Raw genomic sequence first — 20,848 nt, 5'->3', positions numbered from 1 at the left:
CTCCCCTGCTCACGCTGTCTCTCTCTCTCTCCCCCTTAGAAATAAATAGAAAACATTAAAAAAAAAAAAAGAATAGTCAAAATCAAAGAGACAGAAAGTAGAATGGTGGGTGCTGAGGACTGGAAAGAGGAAGGGGGAGGAGTTTGTTGTTCAATGGGTATAATTTCAGTTTTACAAGATGAAGAGTTAGGGAAATGGATGGTGGTGATGGTTGAACAACATTATCAATGTATTTAACACCAACTTAACTTTACACTTAAAAATGGTTAAAACCAGGGGTGCCTGGGTGGCATCCAACTCTCGATTTTGGCTTAGGTAATGATCTCAGGGTTGTGAGATCAAGCCCTGCATCAAGCTTCGTGGTCAGCATGAAGGCTGCTTGGGATTCCTTCTCTCTCTCTCTCTGCCCCTCCCCTGCTCACACACACTCTCTCTGTCTCAAAATAAATAAATAAACTTTAAACATGATTAAAATGGTAAATTTTATATGTATCTTACGACAATAAAAAAAATGAAGAAAAAGTCACATCCTGTCAAGCACAAAAAATTTCATCGAAACCAGTGACTTTTCCACCCACTTTGATATTCATGATTTGTGTTTTTGCTGTTTTCTGTCTTTAGACAACCACTCTGACACTGTTGCCATGGGGTAAAGGGAGTGAATTCTTTTGAGTCTCTTTGCCAAGCTGAAGTCAAAGTGAATAATAGGATGAGTGATTTGAAGACCATAAGCAGATCTGCCAAATCACAAAAAAGTTCATATGGGAAAGGCAAGATCAAAGTCCCTCCACCAAATTCAGTGAAGGAAATCATAAGCAAAACGAAAAGACAACCTACTGAAAGGGAGAAGATATTTGCAAATGATACATAAGGAACTCCTACAAGTCAACACCAAAAAAAATTAATCCAATTTAAAAATGGGCAGAAGAGGGGCGCCTGGGTGGTTCAGTCAGTTAAGCATCTGACTTCCGCTCAGGTCTTGATCTCACAGTCTGTGGGTTCAAGCCCTGCGTCGGGCTCTGTGCTGACTGCCAGCTCAGAGCCTGGAGCGTGCTTCAGATTCTGTGTCTCCCTCTCTCTCTGACCCTCCCCTGCTCATGCTGTCTCTCTCTCTCTCTCAGAAATAAATAAAATAAATAAATAAAATTTAAAAAATAAAAATGGGCAGAAGACCTGAGTAGACATTTTTCCAAAGAAGACATACAGATGGCTAACAGACACATGGAAAGATGCTCAAATTCATTAATCATCAGGGAAACACAAATCAAAGCCACTTCACACCAAAGTGGCTAATAACACACGTCGGCAAGGATGTTGAGAAAAGGGAAACTGTGCACTGTTAGCGCGAATGGAAATTGGTTCAGCCATTCTGGCAAGCAACATGGAGGTTCCTCAAAAAACTAAAAACAGAAGTATCATATGATCTAATGATTCCACTTCTGGGTATTTATGAAGAAAGTGAAATCATTACTCTGAAAAGCTCTGTGTTTAATGCTTATTATGTTTATTTATAATAACCAAGATACAGAAGCAACCTAAATGTCCCTCCACAGATGAATGGGTAAAGATGTGTTTTATATATTCACAATGGAATACTGCTCAGTCATAAAAAGGAATGAAATCTTGCCATTTTTGGATATTATCCTAAGTAAAATCAGACAAAGATAAATCCTGTACGGTTTTGCTTATATAGGGAACCTAAAAAACAAACAACAAAAAGAGAAGTAAACTCATAAATATAAAGAACTGGTAGTTCCCAGAGGGGAGGAGGGTTGGAGGAATAGGTGAAATAAGTCAAGGGGATTAAGAGGTATATACTTCCAGATATAAAATCAGTCATGGAAATGAAAAGTACAGCATAGGGAATATAGCCAATAATACTGTAAAAACTTTGGTGACAGAATGGTAACTATACTTTGCCCTGGTGAACATTTCATAATGTTTGTAATTGTCAAGTCACTATGTTGTACATCTGAAATTAATATGTCAACTATACCTCAATTAAAGAAAGCGAAAACGACAACAAAAACAAGGATATCTACTCTAATGCTAATATCACAGCCTGAAGGAAAAAAAGGGTTCACATGCAAAAGAGGGCATGCCTAAAAGAAGCAGAGGCCCAGAAAATGCTAGAGAGAGCTTGCATTGCTCATCCTGCCCACCTGTGCCTGAGTAGTTTACATTGTCTATGCCTACTTCCTGAGACTGGTGGTAAAGAGCACTGCTTGCCTGAATCACAGATGTACTATATCAGCATGACCTCCTCCCATATTACCAATAGCCTGATCCTTACTTTTGGCTTGATATTTGATTAAATGATTACCTTGTATGTAATTACACCTGAGGTTGCTTAGATTGCGTCCTAAAGCTGTTGGAGTAAGAAGCACCAGGCAGGGAGGAGGGAAGAGGGATTAGCTTTTTCCCACGGAGTAGAACGGTAAATGAAGTTATCTCAATGGTCCTTACAGATGTAGCGAGATCCAGTAACTCGTTTGGATGTACCATGCCCAGCACAATGTGGACACTTATACCTGTTAAATAAGTATTAACAATGCCAAGTACTGGCTAGGTACATCTCATAACTATTAGATCTCCCAGTAATTCTGAAATAATATCCTAGAAATTATAAAGCAAATTCAGTTTTACCACGCTGAAAAGAAAATCTATAGCCCCTGCCAACTGCTCACAATTTTACCATCTAACAAAATGTTATCTTGACACACATTTAGACCTCCTCTGACATAACTTCTTAAAAATGGTGTGATTATTTTCCGCCGAAATGAAGCTTTGTATTTTTCAAAGCAGTTTCTCACACTTGATCCTTTCAATGATCTTGTGAGGAGGAAGTATTAACTCAATTTTACAAATAAAGGTGACTTAGGGTCCCTGGGTGGCTCAGTCAGTTAAGCCTCAGACTCTTGATTTCAGTTCAGGTCATGATCTCACAGCTGTGAGTCTGAGCCCCACATTGGGCTCTGTGCTGACACGCAGAGCCTGCTTGGGATTCTTTCTCCCTCTCTCTGTGCCCCTCCTCTGCTCTCCTCTCTCTCTCTCTCTCTCTCAAAATAAATAAATAAACTTAAAAAAAAAAAAGGGCAAATAAAGGTGACTCGCCCAAAGGCTCATGGCTACTATAACAGCAAAGGTGGTATTAGAAGTCACATAAACTGAGTCCTAGACAAGCAGTCTTTGTATTCAACCTTACTGCTTTGCTGAAACTAATCAAACATCTTCATAAGAGAAATCCGAGAAAGGGCAGATAAAGTATTTACCTAAAGTTCTCAGACTTACTGCCTGTTTTCTTGGCTGCCTGCTGATTAGTGTGATTTATTAGCAGAGTCAGCAATCTTCTCAAAAGTAAAAAACTTCCACCCCATTTTATTCTCGTGCTGGGAAATGAGAATTTCCCTCTCAATTTAAAAAAAAACCAGCAAGAGATTTAAAAAAAAGAAGAAAAGAAAAAAGCACTACGTACGTGCTCACGAGCCACAGATCAGGGACTGCCTGTAATTCCCGTACTTGACTAACCTCTAACCAGAGCTGGCGGCCATCCTGCTCCGTGGGGCTGCTTTCGGTGGTGGCAAAATACTGCATGCCATCCAGTAGGCAAGTCCAGGACGTCTTTTGCTTCAGCGTGTCACCATACCAGGCTGGATGGTGTTGGCACTGCAACAGCTGAGCTTTGGCAGCTGACACAATGACACAGCCTTCTGTCTCTGCTCCACGAAGAACCATCTACGCCACAGACAGGAACAGAATCACAGCACCAGGGTCACCAGGGAAGATGAGAAGGTTAGAGAAAGGAGTGTGCCAGTGAGTGCAGCTGGGTCTAATTCTGGCTTACTGGGCGAACACTGGGTTTTTAGAAATGGAAGGATTATCCCAGATACCTGCTGGAAAGAATAATCTTTTGGAGCTCTACCTGCCCATTCTTACTTGGCGCTGGGAGAAGGTGAACACGTAGGATTATGATCGAGCCCAGTGCTGGGGTGCCCTGGGAAAGAGAAGTTACCTGGCAGTTCACCAGCTCGATAAGGCAGTTTCTATTATAGATGTCATCTGTCTGGCAGGCAGCGATGCCACACAGCTGGTCACTCACACCTGACTCCTCTTCTGTGAACACCACAAACCTGTCTGTCTCCTCAATCAGCTTCTGCAACATGTAGGCACCTGGCAGAGAGATAGGATGTGGAGAAGAGTCACAATCTCAAAGGGATACAGGCAGCACATCTAGGGCCAAACTGATCTTCCTTCAATTTCACTAGGTAATATTCTCTGCAACCTGCAACTCCAGCCCACCCACTCCACCCCTTGATCATCGAGGCCAAAATAAGGGTTGTCCTTTCATTTCCCCCTCAATTTTAACAAAAATAACTGATTCCCAAGAGAAACTCAGAAATGCTATATAATAGTGGTGTTTTTTCTCTTAGGGATATCAACCTCTGAATTACTCTAGGATGTTTTTTCTCCTCATTCTGTTCCTTATATTTTTCATTTTGTATTATTTTAAATGTTGTTTGCTGACCACTCCTTTACACGTGAAACCACTCCTTTGCCGTTAGTGCCACTGTGTTCTCATAGCTCTACTGCTTCCTATGATTATGTCTCTAAATCCTCTTCTCCCATGTCTTAGAAACAAGTATCTCCTAAGGCTCCCTTGTCTTCCTCTTTCTAACAAGAGGTTTACGGTTAACAGCAGCCTCCAGAATCAGACTCGTCTGCTTGCGTTTAAGATCCTATCTCTGCCAGTCACTCGATTGTGACCTTTAGCAGCTTGCTTTAACCTCTCTGTGTCTCAGTCCCCTTGTCTGTAAAATAATAGTAACTATCTCATAAGGTTGTTTGAGGGAATTTAATACAATAACATATAAAAGTATTTTGCACAGTACCTGCCACACGGTAAGCAACTATTATTATCTACTTGGGCTTACCTCTTAGCTCTATGCGGAAACTCCCAAAGCCTTCACCTCTAGTACTAAGCTTTTAGATCCTCATTACCGGCTGTTGGTTAGACATTACCTAGGTACACTACTTGTACCACACACTTAGCATGTCCAAATCTGAACTCAGCAACACTATACCTCCCCGAACTTGTTTAGTATTTACTAGCCTCTGGCTCGCCTTTCTCTGATATTACTGTTACCCTCATGCGAGTCCCAGACTCAAAGTGTCAGCCATTATTGCTTTCTCTCTGTTTTAACTCCTTCCAACTAGTTGTCAAGTTTCACACGTAGAACAACATTTCTATCCTCATCTCCATTCCCACTGCCTCTACCAAGTTCGGGCCCTCATCACACGTTGTTGGGACACCATAATAGTTTCCTTATCTGTCTCTCCACCTCCAGTTTCGTTCTCGCCAGTCCTCCTCCACAGCGCTGCCAGATTTATCTTCCTAAAAGGGGAGTCTCATGATGACACATCCCCATTCAAAACCTTTCAGTAGTTCACCGCTGTCTACTGAATAAGGACCAAAAATGCCTTAGCCTTGCATGAAAGACCTTTGATGGTCTACGTGCCGCTTTCCTTTCCAGGATCTTCCCTCGCTTCTCGCCTTAGTTACTATGCCAACTGAAACAGACTGTTCACTCTCCTTTGAACATACGGAGCTTTACCAAATCTACCCCTATTCAGGATGCCTTGGATGCCTTTCCTCCCCATTTCCACATGTTCAAACCATACTCAGCCTTCAGAGTCCAGCTCAAATGCTACTTTCCTCAGTAAACCTTTCCCTGATTACAATCCCTCCTTCATCCCGGTCAAGAACTCCCATATACTTTTTTCTCTTGTGATATACATTACTTTCCACCTTGTTCTTAAACTCACCATGAACTTGCATTCTTCTATATTTATTCCCTCTCCTTAAAATACCCTCTCCTCTTTCCTTGGCTGTCAAACTCTTATTCATCTTTTAAGGCCCATCTCAGTGATCTTTTCCGGGAAGCTTTTCTAGACTTCCCTATGCTGATTTAAATACTTTCTTCTTAAACATTCTTACGAAGCACGGTCATAATGAAATATTAACTTATAGGTCTATCTACTAGTTTCTGAGCTTCTCCTCATCTTTACATCCCTAATGCCTAGGGTTATGTCTGGTGCATTATAAACCCTCAATAAGCTAAAATGAATCTATGAATGAATGAGTGATTGAGTGAATGAGATTGGCTCATCCAGAGATGATAAACTTGTTGAGGCAAGTAGAATGTCATTCGTTTTATATCTTTCACTGAACCCAGCATGGTGCTTTATGCCTGTTAAGTACTCAATATTGGTTGACTGAACAAACTAATTCATCAAACCACATAACAATTCGTTAATCCTTTTTTTCCCTTACTCATCTCATTTTGGCCCCATCATTCCTTCATGATCCTCTTTTCCTTACCACAAGATCATACCCTTTAAATGCCCCCATCTCATGGCTATGTAAGTCAGAGGTGACCTAATATGGAAAAACGATAGTTTTCATTTTTATCTCTAAATGGAACGAGCCAGGGGTGCCTGGGTGGCTCAGCTGGTTAAGCATCCGACTTCAGCCAAGGTCATGATCTCACGGTTCGTGGGTTCGAGCCCCGCATCAGGCTCTGTGCTGACCGCTAACTCAGAGCCTGGAGGCTGCTTCAGATTCTGTGTCTCCCTCTCTCTCTGACCCTCCCCTGCTCACGCTGTCTCTCTCAGAAATTAAAACATTAAAAAAATATATTAAGAAAAAAGGATCTTTAAAAAAATTAAAAATAAATAATTGGAACGAGCCATGATTTAGTCCTCCCAGTTCCTGTCCGATCCCATGCACATACCCTACACATAACTCTACAAAATCTCCTTTCCCCCAGCTTACCTCCTGAGGAGCCCTTATCAGGCTGTCCACTAAAGCTGGGAGTGCTGACGGGAGGTGGGGCTGGGGCACTGGTCAGAACGCTCTGCTTTGGCTTTTTAGCTGGCATCTGGGGATCAATCTTTAACCCCTTCAGGGCCTCAGTAGAGAGATTACGTTTGAGTACAGCTGCCTTTTTATAGCCATCATATAAGCCAAACGCAATGTCCCGATTGGTGGTTGTCCAGGAAGCCCGTAAATCTACCAAGTGCAGCTGGTGTGTATGAAAGGCAGGATCCCCGACTCGAGTAGAGAGCTCCTAAGAAACAGGAAAAGAACCACAAGGTAGCATGGAAATTCCCACCATTTCTCCTGGACCACAACTGCAGAGGCAAGAAAACAAGCTTGTTGAACAAGAAATCTGTTCTGGGGGAGACAAGAAGACCCCAGAGAAAGAAAAACTAAGTGGTCTTAGTTTGTGCATTAGATTACATTCTAACTATATCCACTATAGTTTAAAGGATTCAGAAAATTTCAATGGGGCGCCTGGCTGGCTCGGTCAGTAGAGTATACGGCTCTTGCCCTCAGGGTCATGAGTTCAAGCCCCACCTTGGGTGCAAAGCCTACTTTACAAAAGAAAAGAAGAAGAAAATTTCAACATAAAATCTTTCCTTAATTAGGAAAAAAAAAATAACAACAAAAAATACCAAATAAGGTGCTAGAAAAAACATTTTACTGTTTGCTAAAAGGCAAGAGACTGTCTTTAGAGAGGGAGAGAGAAAAGGAATTTTCAAAAAGAGGTACGCTGATACAAATGATAATCGTGAGTTCATCATACGGTAATGATATATATGCGTAGAATGCAGTTAGAAACATTACCCAGGACTCTGCCTGAAAACTACTGCTGTGGACTGAACTGTGTCCCTCTCAAAATTCACATGTTGAGACCATAATCCCCGATGTGATAATATTTGGCGATGTGACTTTTAGGGGGTAATTAGGTTCATAGGAGATCACAAGAGTGAGGCCCTTATGATCAGATTAGTGCCCTTATGAGAGACACCAGAGAGCATGCTCTCCCCCTCTCTTTTCCTGCCATGTAAGGACCCAGTGAAGGCAACTGTCTACAAGCCAGGAAGAGAGCCCTGACCAGAATCGGACTGTGTCAGCACTCTGATCTTAGACTTCTCAGACTCCAGAACTGTGAGAAATTTCTGTTGCTCAAGGCACACATTCTTTGGTGTGTTGTTATAGCAGCCCGAGCGGACTACAACACCTACTGATACAAATAGGGTAGTAAAGAGACTGTGTCAGGAGGTACCTCCTCAGCCGTGCGATTGCTGTGCCGTTGGTAGGTGAGGGAGGACAGGCTCAGTAGGTGGGTCTTTGTTACCAAGGGATCAAGGCAGTGATCAGCATTCTCTTCAGTGGGTGAAGCCATCAGGTGAACAGTCACCTGACTTAGGTCACTAACCATCTGGGTCACACTCCAGTCAGAGATGAGACGCCGCATCACCGTGCCCGCTAAGAAAAGGAGGCATACAGAACCCATGCAGACCAGTACAGAAGAGCAGTGCGGGACAGAAAGAAGGGAGAGAAATGAGAAGGGCAAAGAGGGCAAGGAATAGGACAGGAACAATGGAAGCAGTCTTTGACCTTACCTTGAGGGATAAGCCGCTGAGTCCCTCTAGTGAAGACATGGCCCTGACTGCACTCAATCTGGATGCCCCGTTGCTGCGCGAACGAGGCCCAGTAATGCACCTGGCAACAAGAGAGTGTAACACTGAGCAGAGAGAGGCATCAGATGATTAAGATGAGAAAAAATGAGAACGAGGGAAGGGGAAAGAACCGAAGATGTCACCAGGGCTGGTAGAACCTGACCTGTAGCTGGGGAAAGAGCGCGGTATAGGAAAGCTGCTTGTAGTGCTGGCCGAGTTTCTTTTTGCTGGGTTTCAGGTTATTGAAGAGCTTTCCCCTACAGATAGGCCTTGTAACACTAGTCCAAGTTGCCCAGAAGTTCTGCATCCAGCGCAGGGTACTACTATACAGCAGAATCCGGGGCTGGGATATCGCTGCAAAAGAAAGGACAGACATTTCCTACCTGTGGTTAAAACACAGAGATAAAGCTAGCTTCAGCTTTTAGAAGTTTAACAATCCAAACAGCATGCGGCCTCACACTATCCCCAACACCCTCTCCTTTTAAAGATCTAAGCTTTGTTTTCACCAACCCTCTCTCAGAAAAGATCCTAATCCAAATCCTCCCTTGCTTTCCCTATCCCCTCCCCAAAGGGTCAAGTTGAAGTCTTTGGTGCATAAGCCCATCCTCCCAGCCCTTCCTCCCGTCGCCCAGACCCAAGCCTCACTCCCACTGTGCCGGGTCAGATCCATCTTGATGGAGAGATTGAGGTTCTCAGAGCGGAACGCCCGGTAGGAGTCATGGAGCTGGCCCAAGGGCACCTCAGGCAGGAACTCGGGGGCCCGCAGAGTGACACCATGGTGATCATGGGGGTTCCCATGGCACAGCCACTGCAGGTCCAGTGTCATGCAGAGGTCAGGCAGGTGAAGGAAGCAGCAGTCATCATACCTGTCTCACAACAGAGTCCCGGCTCTCAGTGCCCTGGTCACTTACAAATCCCTGGCTCTTCCCCACTCCCTCCGACCTGAGTCCCTCACCCTGTTGAGGCATTACTCCACTCACTTAGAAGCTGTTCTCACGTTGACATCCAAGTCACCCTTGAACACAAACTGACCAGGTTTCCAATGAAAAGACAGGTGGTTCCACTCCCAGTGCATATTCTCAGTTGTGTTGTATGGGTCCTATAACCGTCCCCAACAACTTGGTGAGATCTGGATACAAGTTCCACCCAAATCTCCCAAATCAGTACCTTTCTCTCTTCGCACCCCCCTCCATGTGCTATACAGGCACCAACCATACCATCCTAATAACTCCTCTGGAACCCCTCACCTCAGTAGCCAGCTGGTGGAGATTTGCCTGTTCAATGTCCATGTGCCAGTCCCCATGGAGCAGAAGACGGCTTTTGTCCCACCAGGGCAAGGGTGGGCTGGGGTCAGCTGAAGGCTTGGTCAAAAGGTCCACAGATTGGCTAATCAGCGTCCAGGCTGGATCCCAGCACGGGCCCCATACCACTGTGTACTGGAAGATTTCCGCTGGGATAGAGGGGCAAAGGGTACAGCTTGTTACGCGACTTCTTTCTTCACTCCAGAAGGGCCTCAGCTCGTCTCCCATCCCAGCCATCACAACCTCCTCAGCCAAACCAGCTGCCTTCCTCTACTCACAGCGGAAGTCATGGTAGAACTTGAGCGGGGGCATGTTCCTCTCTACTGCCACATTACCCCACGGAAGCCCCAAGTGCAAGATCTGCCGCCGCCGGGAGCAAGGCTGACCACTCTGCTCGGTGCCCACAAGTCGACCCATCAGCCGCCAGTCACGGATCTCAAACAGGTACCGGGGATAATCTCTTATCCGAACTGTTATTACAGAGATATACACGCTGGCTATTCAGAGGACTGTCTCAATATCCTCGAACGTTTTCTCCCCCACCACTACTTTTACCCATCTATTTAACAAAGTCAACTGAGAGAACGAGAGCTGGCAGTTTGTAGAATAGCTGGAAAAGGGCATGGAGAGACTGAGAAGACAGTGAGGGGAATAACACTGAGATCCAAGAGGTACGCTAACCCTGCAGACGACTGTGTTAGCCGTCCCTTTATGTCGGTCAAGCAGTTTCAGGGTGAAATTCAGGAACAAAGAAAGGGAAGGGGAGGCCACTCATCCCACTCCACCCATCCCCAAACGACAGTTCCCAATATAACTGAGCTCCTCTGCATCCTCTCCAAGAGCTTCCTGAAGCTCTGAGGGCAAACACGAGACTCCGCAAATAAGGAAGTACTACTTACCCAAAAACGTCTTAACGCTGCACTTGAGCATACGACACCACTGAATGACAAGATCGACTCCCTCAGCAGGAAAAGGGCTGCCTGGATCAAGCTCTTGAACCTGCTCTATCACACGCTCAGGCCCATGGAAGGAGGCATCTGCCAGAGCTACCAGCTCTAGCCCTGCCAGGCTCCACGTGAGCAGTGCCCGGCGCATAGGTGTGTTGCCATAGAGACGACGGGAGCGCTGAATGTAGATCTCAATGTTTTTATGTTCCAAAGAGGCATAGAGCTCCTCAATTTTGCGGGCTGGCAGTAACTCCCCATGTTGCTTCCGAAGGGCAGCCACCTTGGCATCCAGCAACTGCAGCCTTTTGGCACTCTCCTTACTCTCATCCTTCATCAGTTCATAGTTATCACGAAGTTTCACCTCAAAAATGTCATCCAGGAAAACCCATGAGAAGTGCTGAACCTTCAAGAGTAGATCCGGTGGGAGTGGGGCAGGGTTCGGAGAAGCCTGAGCATGAGTTCCTCGATGCAGCCCCTTCAGCCATTTCTGAACTCCCACGGCCTCATCCAGAGTTCGAGAAAAATCATACTGATAAGGAAACTCCACCGAGACTGAACCCAGGGACAGGAGCCAAACACGGTTCCGGAGGGTCTGCAGCACAGGGAAGGGGTTCCGGTGGAGGATCATCTCCTCCAGTTCAGGTAGCAGCTGTACCTCCACCTCCTTGAAGTTGAAGATGTTGTTGCCATCAAAGCCGGCGGCCAGCTCTGGGCAGTAGGCCTGCAGTGAACCCCCGTGCCTGCTCAGCGACACACTCTCTGCGGCCAGGGTAATGAACTTGTCCTCAGCTACAAAAGCTGTCAGCTTAGCTGTGCTCACCTCTAGGGTCAGGCTGAGGAGCCGCTTTGGGGGAGGTGGCTCGGGGAGATGGCCTTCGGGCCCAGACGCGGCCTCTGGAGTCCCTGGTGCAAGTAGTGGAACAGTCTCGGGAAACAGAGTGGCTCTTAGTAGGTCTCGGCAATGCAAGGTGGCCAGGACGTGCTGGTACAGGTACATGTGATCTGGGGGGCTCCAAAGCAAGGTCAGCCCTGCACCACACTGAACCTTCAGGGAGCAAGAGCAAGGGACCTGTCAGTTACGGTATCCCAGAACAGGAGAGCTGACCCGGGTCAAGAACCACCTCCACTCAGAAGTATTTCCTGAATAACCACATTAACTACTTGCCTTGTTCCCCTTAGCATGAATGCGCCAAGCTAATGGCTCTTATTTATCTCGTATGTAAGGGCACTCACACTTTTGAATTCTCAACTGGATTCTGAACTGAGAGGAGAGATCGTGTGTGTCGATTCTTTAATATCTACCATAGGATACCCAGTACATAGAGCAGATACTTGATAAATCATTTGGCTTCATGTTTCTGTCCATGAGTTATCTTTCTATAACTGGCTCACTCCGTATAATAACCCTGCAACAATCAACTTGAAAATGTTTTAGGCATTGATTACATCTTGACTTAATTCTTAAAAAGTATAGAAAGGACTGACCACACAAGTCAATACAGCAACTGACTTATAATTAAAAGTTGGCCTCAAAGAAGGAAGTCCTTGTTAGCTTGAAAAACAAAGTCAATTCTGAACAGTGAAGCAGAGAAAACTTAAATCCCAGAACAGAAATATTCCTTTGAGTTCCAGCCTCTAAAAAGGCAACTCTTCAGTTTCCAAAGGAAACTGGAGTCCTACAATTAGGAAGATATCCCACTCCTCTCTTACATGGGTTCCATGTCCACCTGATACCCTGAGGAGAAAAATCTTGGAGAGCCTCTTAAAACTCACCAGGGCCTCCAGGGCCTCTTTAGAGCCCTTCCAGCCTTTTATTTTTATTTACTTCTATTTAAAGATTTTATTTTTAAGTAATCTCTACACCCAACGTGGGGCTTGAACTTAAAACTCCAAGATCAAGAGTTGCATGCTCTATCAACCGAGTCAGCCAGGCACCCCCCCCCCCTCCAGCCTTTTAATAGCTGAGTGCTTTAGCAAAATAACACCAGATCATGATCTGTAAAAAGCCCCTTATTTTTTCAGAGATAGGCACTGAAATATTTCCAGTTGAAATTATATGTCTGGTAAAAGTCTGCTTCAAAAGAATCGCAGAGCGAGAGGTAGGTGGGGGAGCGTAGCTGAAACACACTGGTCCTAAGTTGAGAATTGCTGAAGCTGGGTATGGATACGTACAAGTTCCTACGTTCTCTGTGTGTATATTTTACATTCCACAATAAACAGTTAAAAACATACAGAACAAGCAAGGACACAAAGGACAACACATGGCGTCCTATTTCTCACTGTTTGAGTTTCACACCAGACTCAAAAGGCCAGGGAATGCGCTAAGCCTTGGCAGAGCCAACCTGCCCCCACCTCCCCATAGAAGCAGTACCTCCAGGGAGCGGATGCTGCTGTGGTAGGTGATGGAGAGCATGGAGAGGCTGAGCACGGGAGTGGGGATGTCAGGAGCCTTGCAGCAGGGCTGCATCTTCTCTGTGACGGACTTCACCAGCGCAAGCACAAGGCCCTGGATGCCCACAGTGGAGGTCTCTGCACTTCCCAGGACAGTCAGTGTGTCCAGTCGGACCTCGGAAGCACCTAGCAGCCAGAAACCATGTCCACATCGGTTCGCGGCTCTCAAATGGCAGCTTCAGCCCTCACTCTCCTTTCTTATTCATTCCCTTCACTCTAGCTTTCTGCATTACCTATCCCCCTCGAAGATCATTCCTCACGTCTGAGGGAGATTTTTCCTCTCCTGACTTAACCTACCTAAATCTGGCAGAGCCAAAGCAGCTCCCTAACTGCTATGAAGTGCCCAGAGACACACCAGTTACTCTCAAGAACTAAATACACGAGGAAAGAAAAATATCAATCTTTTTTAAAAAAATTTTTTTTAATGTTTTATTTATTTCTGAGACAGAGAGAGAGACAGCATGAGCAGGGGAGGGTCAGAGAGAGAGGGAGACACAGAATCTGAAACAGGCTCCAGGCTCTGAGCTAGCTGTCAGCACAGAGCCTGATGCAGGGCTCGAACCCACGAACCGTGAGATCATGACCTAAGCTGAAGTCGGATGCTTAACCGACTGAGCCACCTAGGTGCCCCGAAAAAAATCAATTTCTTGATCAACTATCAAGGTTTTCTTTTTTTTAATGCTTATTTGATTTTTGAGAGAGAACACGCCTGTGTGAACAGGGGAGGGGAAGGGGCAGAGGGGGACAGAGGATCGGAAGAGGCTCTGTGCCCACAGCAAACAGCCTGAAGCAGGGCTTGGACTCACATATTGTGAGATCATGACCTGAGCCGAAGCTGGACACCTGAGCCAGCCAGGTGCCCCAAGGCTTCTTTTTACTAATAATGATTTTACTTTTTTTAAATTTTAATGTAATTCATTGTTAAATTGGCTTATCTACAACACCCAGTGCTCATCCCAACAAGTGCCCTCCTCAGTGCCCATTACCCGTTCTCCCCACTCCTCCACCCCACTTTTTTAAAATAAACCTTGCCTAATACTTAATACTCCTATAGACCTTTAAGAAATAGCAAGAAACCCAATAGTTACATAAGACCTTCCAGTATCTCATGCCTTTAATTTAGAAAAATTTCATGTAATAACGGGGCGCCTGGGTGGCTCAGTCAGTTAAGTGTCCAATTTCGGCTCAGGTCACAATCTCGCAGTTTGTGAGTTCCAGCCCCATGTCAGGCTCTATGCTGACAGCTCAGAGCCTGGAGCCTGCTTTGGATTCTGGGTCTCCCTCTCTCTTTACCCCTCCCCTGCTTGCACACGCACATGTGCTTGCTCTCTCTCTCTCTCTCTCCCCCAAACATTAACATTAAAAAAATAAAACTAAATAAACAAACAAAAAAGAAAAATTCACATAATCAGCTTCATTAAATGAGAATGCGCAGACTGAACCAGCATAATCTGCTTAGGTTACAAGCTAGCCACTAGGTACAGACTTCCTGTCCCACTTACCAACCAGGGCAGAAAGGGTGAACAAGTTCATGTCCTCCACCTTCAAGTCCACCTTCCACAGCAGTGACACAGACTCCCCAAATGAAGACTGTCTAGTGACCGCGGACTTCCCTGATTGCGTGTCCATCAAGGATAAAATGCGAGAGAGACACTGGGCACAGGTATCTGACGCTTCTACCTGCAGTCCTCGGATGGTACAGTCAAGAAAGAGGGTATCTGACTGGGTGCTAGACAGGCCCAAAGGCTGGTTATAGCTACCCTGGAAAAGCAGCAGAGGGAGCCCCATTAGGAACAGACGGACACACAGTTCTGTAATACTCTGATGCATCATATTCTGCCAAGAAGGTGCTCCATGCTCCAAAGCACGGCAGGACAAGGAAACTACATGGGCTCCTGTTCACCAAAGTCCCCACCTACCTGTAGTGTGAAGGAGTCCAGGACAAGTGCCTCACCCCAAACATGCATATTGGGCGGGTGGGGTGCCCGCTGGATGTGAGAGTCACTGCCCACCCGCCAGCAGAGGTGGTCCACAGTTAGGACGCCCCGCTGATGAATACTTTGTGGCCTCAGGTGCTGGTAATCTGAACAAAGAAGGCGGGAGAGAGTTCTGTGGAACCGCTGTGGCCATCAAGTAGGCCCAGCTTCACTGATGGACAGATTCTTGCTCCTTTTCCGTAGCAGAGCCTCACCTAGAGAGATGGAATTGAATCCCAAGGCAAAGGGTGGTGTATCACCAAGCTGAATGGAAACGTTGACATTGGAGATGGAGGTGCTGAAGATGATGGGAGCCAGGATCTGGGGGAAGGTTCTGCAATGGGACAAAACAGCACTATGTGAGAAGGAAGAGAATTCCAGCTTCCTATTATGGAGAAGATCCCCGAAGCTCTCAAAAGTCAAGGTGAGTTTGGTTGTTGATTCTTAGGATGGAGAGCAACTAGAAAATTAAAAGACTGAACTTGTCAGCTTGCTGCTACTCCCAATGGACATCTGCAGGAATGCCACAGTTATTAGGTTGAACCAGATGAGACTGCCGTTTCATAGGTCAGATCTGAATGTCAAATATGAACATCAGCATACTGTATGATTCAATCTAATACAACCAAGGAGCACTGCTTCCAAGCCATTAACCTTAAGTTCTCTTAAGAGAACTTAACAATGCAGCAAGAGAGGACACTGTTGACGTGACCTATCACCTTAACATGTAAGGCAGACAAGATACTGTGGATCACTGAAGTTCAGTTCAGCAATTTATTTTGTATAGTAAGGCACTGTGCCGGGCAATAAGGACATAAAAACAAAAAGGACCTCATCCTACTGTCAAAGAGACTAGTGTAATGGGGAAGATATATAAAATAGAATTGCTACTGAAGTAATCAAACACACATTTAACACAATACGCCGCTTTAGACCAAAAGAATCTGAGAATCCACGTGATAAGAAGGTGGCTGAAAAAGATTACACTGACCTTTTTTTTCTTTGCTTAAGAGCAGATGCACTAGACCCTTGGGTCTCCAGTGCTAGCATGTGCAGCCAGTGAGAGAATTCCTGGTGCCGGTAATGAATAATACAGGTATTCAAAACCAGGGAGGCTGAGAGGTCAATGGTGGTCACCTGGAAATAAATACCGGCACTGTAGGCTCGGGTTTTATCTCATTAGCTCACAATGCAACGAGACAGGGAGAGAGCAGAGAAAGGAATGATTCTTGGTATCACAGTCATCACACCTGCACGTTAGCCTTGAGGGAGTTGAGACAGACAATGCGCTGCCGGCTCTGGGACAGCAACAGCCCATCTGTAAGGGTAAAGGGCAGATCAGAGAAGAACACTGGGGAAACAAAACCTAAAACTAGGAGAGGGTCAGAGGCAGGCAAGCAGATAACAGACTATCACCAAAACCCATGAATTGGGGCCATCTTCTCTCAGTATATTCCCTCCTCTCCAGCTCCAGTTACGCTGATATTAAATTCAGAAGACCAAATGGGGCACAGGGGAAAAAGTGTCTGATACTCTCAGTACCGATATCCCCACCCATGAACCTTTCAGCAGGAGTTCCGTGCTCATCTGTGCCATATCAGAGTTTGCCATGAAGCTTCGAAGAGGCAGCTGATCCTCATCACGGTGGTAGAGGAAATGCAGCAGCTTCAGCGTCCAATTCAGGTGCCTGCACGAGAGACAGACTCTGGCTCAGAAACACAGAGGATGCCATTCTTACGCCCTTCCTCCCCACAGACCAGCTGAGTGCAGCTACTAGGCTGGTTACAGAGACCCCAGCATACAGCTCCAACTACCACTCTCCATACTTCTGTGCCAGGAGAGAGTTCACCTCTTTTGACTGTTCATGGACAGCACCACACTTGTGATCTCCATCTTCACCTGGACCTGGTCTGGCAGCTGCTGAAGGAGGTGCAGGCCAGGCAGAGTTGGCTCAACCAGGTTCTCTGTCACCTCTGAAAACATGAATGAGTGACACAGGAGCCATGAGTCCTGAACACACTCAAGTCTCCCAAAAGGCCCTGTTCTCGTTGGTCGCGTCTTCCCACATAAAACAGGCTAACCCAATGCCCAATCTCAGGCCACAAGGCCAATATCCTAAAGATCCAGGCACCTGCTGTACTTCCTTCCCCAGAGTCTAAAATATAGTATGGGGAGCAGGCTGATAGAATATAAAAGATATAGACTTTAGGACCAAATCATTTACACTCCATTTTTACTACTGACTAACTATATAACCTCAGTCAAGTCACAGCCTTCAGTTTCCTCATGTGTGAAATGGCGAGAATTTAGTGAGAGACCATACATAAAACTCGTACTACAAATCTAATTCAAGATAATTACCGAATAAATGTTAGCTCTTTTACGTGCCACAAGTAAATGCCCTACTTCCTTTAGCTATCATTGGGGTCAAAGGCCATGACGACTGACAAATCACACCTAAATGAGTACCGAGACCACGATGTTCATCTACTTCCAGAATAATCAGAGAACAGGGTGGCCAAGCAGCTCACTGACCGGGGCTTTACCTGAACAAGGAACAGGTTTGGCTACGAGGCTTGGGCTCTGACGCAGCAGCTGACTATGGAAAAGGCCCTCATGCAGCTCAGCATGGAGTGTCCACATATCCACAGTGATCGCCTTGAGCCGCCGACTGCTGATGCCCACCTCTAGACACAACTTCAGGGCCAGTGAGAGCTCCGCTAGGCAGGTGTCCTCCTGCAGGGAGCATAAGCCTCTAAGGTATTAAGAAGTAGGGAGTCTGGGGTCAAAATCCAATGGTCTGGAACGCCACCTTGAGAGAATCCGCACGAGAACACAGAATCTAGAATGTAAGCTCTTTCATATCTTACGCCCAGAAGGAAACAAGGCATCCAAACGATCATACTCACCAACTGGCCACTCTTTAGAACTTTGCTGTTGATCTGATTTAGGCTCACCTCACATTTTAACCTGGGAAAGGAAAAAGAAAAAATTAAGAGCACCTGGCCCCTTTCCTCACCATTTAACTTCAGTCAGGCTCTACTGGCTGAAAGGAACAAGGCAAGGAGGAATGCCTAATCTCAACCTCCCCACAAATGCTACAGGATGAAAACCTAACACCTTAATAGGAAAATTTTGACATCCACCCGCCCTGAAACAACTATAAGAACAGAACTATGAGACCCTCTTCTACCCAATGGTTACCTTTTCCCATCACTATCCAAAAGAAAGCTGCCTTCTCTGATCTGAATGTGCCACAAGGACTCAGAAGTAGCCACCTGGAGAACCATGATGTTTATAGAATCTACATGAATGGAGAACAGCTAGAAGAAGCAAAGAAGAATAATGATTAATATCAAGGTACTACCTTTCCCCTCTAGTAGAGAAAGAATAAGAAGTAGCTCTTGATATTATGTTCCCAAAAGAGTGGAAAAATCCACCCATGACGACAAAGCCAGCCATCCCCACTACAGTCCCGGGAACTGGGAGCGGTATCTCACCTGACAGAAGATCTTCAGTAAGGATGGACTAAAGGGGGACAGTTCCTTCTGATGCACCCCAGTGCTCTGGGAAAATGGGGCAAACAGGCCAGAAACCTTCTGTAGGTCCGTTCTGATACGCACTTCTCCAAAGCACAATGCCACATAGCGTCTGCTCAGAAGAGAAACCTCACTATCATCAGGGCCATCCCTTCCCTAACAGTCTCCTCCCTCGCCTCAAATTCACTCTCCCAACCTCCCTAGAAACGTAGCTCAAATTATGGAGAACAGTCTCATAGTAGTTATCAGCATCTGTCTCACAAAATAATAGCTTCCAGGCTAACGGAGAGACGTCAGCAAAACCCCAGCCCCCTCACTGGGCTGTGAGGCCTCTGTAGAATGCCATTCTGCAAACTCCAATCCCAAAAGATTCCCCGAGGGAAGAGTGAGAATGTAGAGTACTCACGGCAGATCATGGCTAAGGAGTTTGCTGGAAATCCACAGGCTATCAATTTCCTAAAACAGCATGGGAGAAAGCTTTGTCCATTAGCTGCCAGGTAAGCCATCAGCAGCTTGACAGACAGGAAAGGTTCTACAAGGAGGAAGTGCTAGAGCTCTTCTGCTAAATATTCTCCACTCCATTTCCACCAGCTTCTCTCCTGAGCACTATCCTGCTCTTCACAATGACATTGGTTCAGCAGGCTTAATATTTTTCTTTCATGGATACATTGCCTTTTCCCTTCTTAAATTAGAACAGTAAGCTCTTCTATTTCCTGTTATCTTCGTTCTGTGCTTGCTTCTGTATCTTTCTTATTGTACCCTGAACACTCTGTGCCGTATAAGCATTTTTAACTCAACAATTTGCATTGATCCCAGCATTTCCAAACTAATTCTTAATATCTTGGCAAAGGGGTGACAAGGCTGGGCTAACCAGGAAAGTCACCCAGAATTTTCTTAGAAAGTAATAAGAAGTTGAAATTCAGCTGGGTCCATCCACACGTACCCAGGGAGTTGCCCAAGACTCACCACTGTTTGCTGGTGCTGTTGAAACTTAAGGCTGACATTCTGGATCCAAAAAAAGGAGCCGATCTTTAGCTCCGCCTGCAGCTTCCGCTGACACCACTTGGTGGCCAATCGGACCACAAACCACCTGCAGAAAAATCCTTGTGAGTTCATAGGACCCTCTCCCGATATTGGCTTTCCTCATTCCTTGCTGGTCCTAGAAGGCCTTGCAAAAAGGTCACGTCCTAAACCTGGATCTTCTGGGCAATTCTCCGGTCTCCCCAAACAGCATTCTGTCACTTACACTCAGCAACAAAGATCAAGACCCTAATCCTGGAGTGTCCCCTTCACTCAAATGAAATCAGACAAACTACAGTCCGACTCTTAAGTTGGGGACAAAGAAAGCAATCCTCCCAACCCTTAGGAACCCCAGATGAAGAAAGAAGAGGCCCCAAGAGATGTCGAAATACAGGCAACCTTGTCAGATGTGCCATCAAGTACTCCCCCACAGGGTCTCTGTCTCCGCCCTCTAGACAGATGTCAGCGAGAAGGCACTGTGGGGTCACACCCGGCCAGCTCAAATCCGTTCTCCCCTGGGCAGCCAGACCTGTTCCGGCTCCCAGGGCGAGGCTGCAGGTGCCCTCTGCACTCGGTGAAGGGTACACTCGGGCGTGTGGTGGGAGAAAGAGAGACCACCACCAAGCCGGGCCCCTCTACATACACATACACACACACACACACACACACACACACACACACTCAGCTCAGAGCCTCAGCATCCCCTCAGGCCTCGCCCGCTCCCTCAGGCTCCCCTACTCCCAGTTCCTCGGCGTCAGCTCGGGTCGTACACCCCCGCTCAAGCCCTCCCCTTGCCGCGCGACCCCTCCGCGGCCGTCCTTGGGCCCTCCCCCTCCGCCGCCCGCGCACCGTCCCCTCCAGCCCCTTCCCCTCCCGCGCGCCCTTCCAGCGCGCGCCCCCTCCTCAGTCTCTCTTTCTTCCCCAGCCCCCGCCCGCTATAGCAGGGATCCCCTCACCGGCCTAAGAAGACGGCGCCGAGCGCAACCAACAGCAAGGCCAACAGCGCGGAGAAGAACAGGGGCATTCCGGCCCCGGCCCGGCTAGCTCCGGCCCCCGCCCTGCCGGGCCCCCCCGCCCTCGCCGGCTCC

At 46.5% G+C, this 20,848-nt stretch overlaps 1 protein-coding gene across 1 annotated transcript in view; it reads right to left on the bottom strand.

Moving 5' to 3' along the window:
* Positions 1–20,800, bottom strand: part of BLTP2 (bridge-like lipid transfer protein family member 2) — a 29,283-nt gene extending 8,483 nt beyond the window's left edge. The window contains exons 1-26 of the mRNA XM_077749850.1: positions 20,717–20,800; positions 19,707–19,830; positions 19,147–19,196; positions 18,702–18,852; positions 18,406–18,524; positions 18,111–18,171; positions 17,748–17,937; positions 17,051–17,174; positions 16,764–16,888; positions 16,452–16,519; positions 16,193–16,338; positions 15,417–15,535; positions 15,145–15,308; positions 14,728–14,986; positions 13,146–13,351; positions 10,727–11,819; positions 10,106–10,297; positions 9,774–9,976; positions 9,507–9,625; positions 9,172–9,392; positions 8,690–8,880; positions 8,470–8,569; positions 8,130–8,332; positions 6,833–7,127; positions 4,013–4,170; positions 3,529–3,735 (exon numbers count right to left, since the gene is read on the bottom strand). Coding sequence (XP_077605976.1) covers positions 3,529–3,735; positions 4,013–4,170; positions 6,833–7,127; positions 8,130–8,332; positions 8,470–8,569; positions 8,690–8,880; positions 9,172–9,392; positions 9,507–9,625; positions 9,774–9,976; positions 10,106–10,297; positions 10,727–11,819; positions 13,146–13,351; positions 14,728–14,986; positions 15,145–15,308; positions 15,417–15,535; positions 16,193–16,338; positions 16,452–16,519; positions 16,764–16,888; positions 17,051–17,174; positions 17,748–17,937; positions 18,111–18,171; positions 18,406–18,524; positions 18,702–18,852; positions 19,147–19,196; positions 19,707–19,830; positions 20,717–20,784 — 4,956 coding nt within the window. The 5' untranslated portion in view covers positions 20,785–20,800. The remainder of the gene's footprint in view (positions 1–3,528; positions 3,736–4,012; positions 4,171–6,832; positions 7,128–8,129; positions 8,333–8,469; positions 8,570–8,689; positions 8,881–9,171; positions 9,393–9,506; positions 9,626–9,773; positions 9,977–10,105; positions 10,298–10,726; positions 11,820–13,145; positions 13,352–14,727; positions 14,987–15,144; positions 15,309–15,416; positions 15,536–16,192; positions 16,339–16,451; positions 16,520–16,763; positions 16,889–17,050; positions 17,175–17,747; positions 17,938–18,110; positions 18,172–18,405; positions 18,525–18,701; positions 18,853–19,146; positions 19,197–19,706; positions 19,831–20,716) is intronic.
* Positions 20,801–20,848: the final 48 nt, after the last annotated feature.

This window comes from Crocuta crocuta, unplaced genomic scaffold, assembly GCF_008692635.1.
Source record: "Crocuta crocuta isolate KB4526 unplaced genomic scaffold, BGI_CrCroc_1.0 scaffold149, whole genome shotgun sequence".
Taxonomy (NCBI): Eukaryota; Metazoa; Chordata; class Mammalia; order Carnivora; family Hyaenidae; genus Crocuta; species Crocuta crocuta.
The sequence above is the reverse complement of the archived record's forward strand: the minus strand, read 5'-3'. Positions and strand labels throughout refer to the sequence as shown.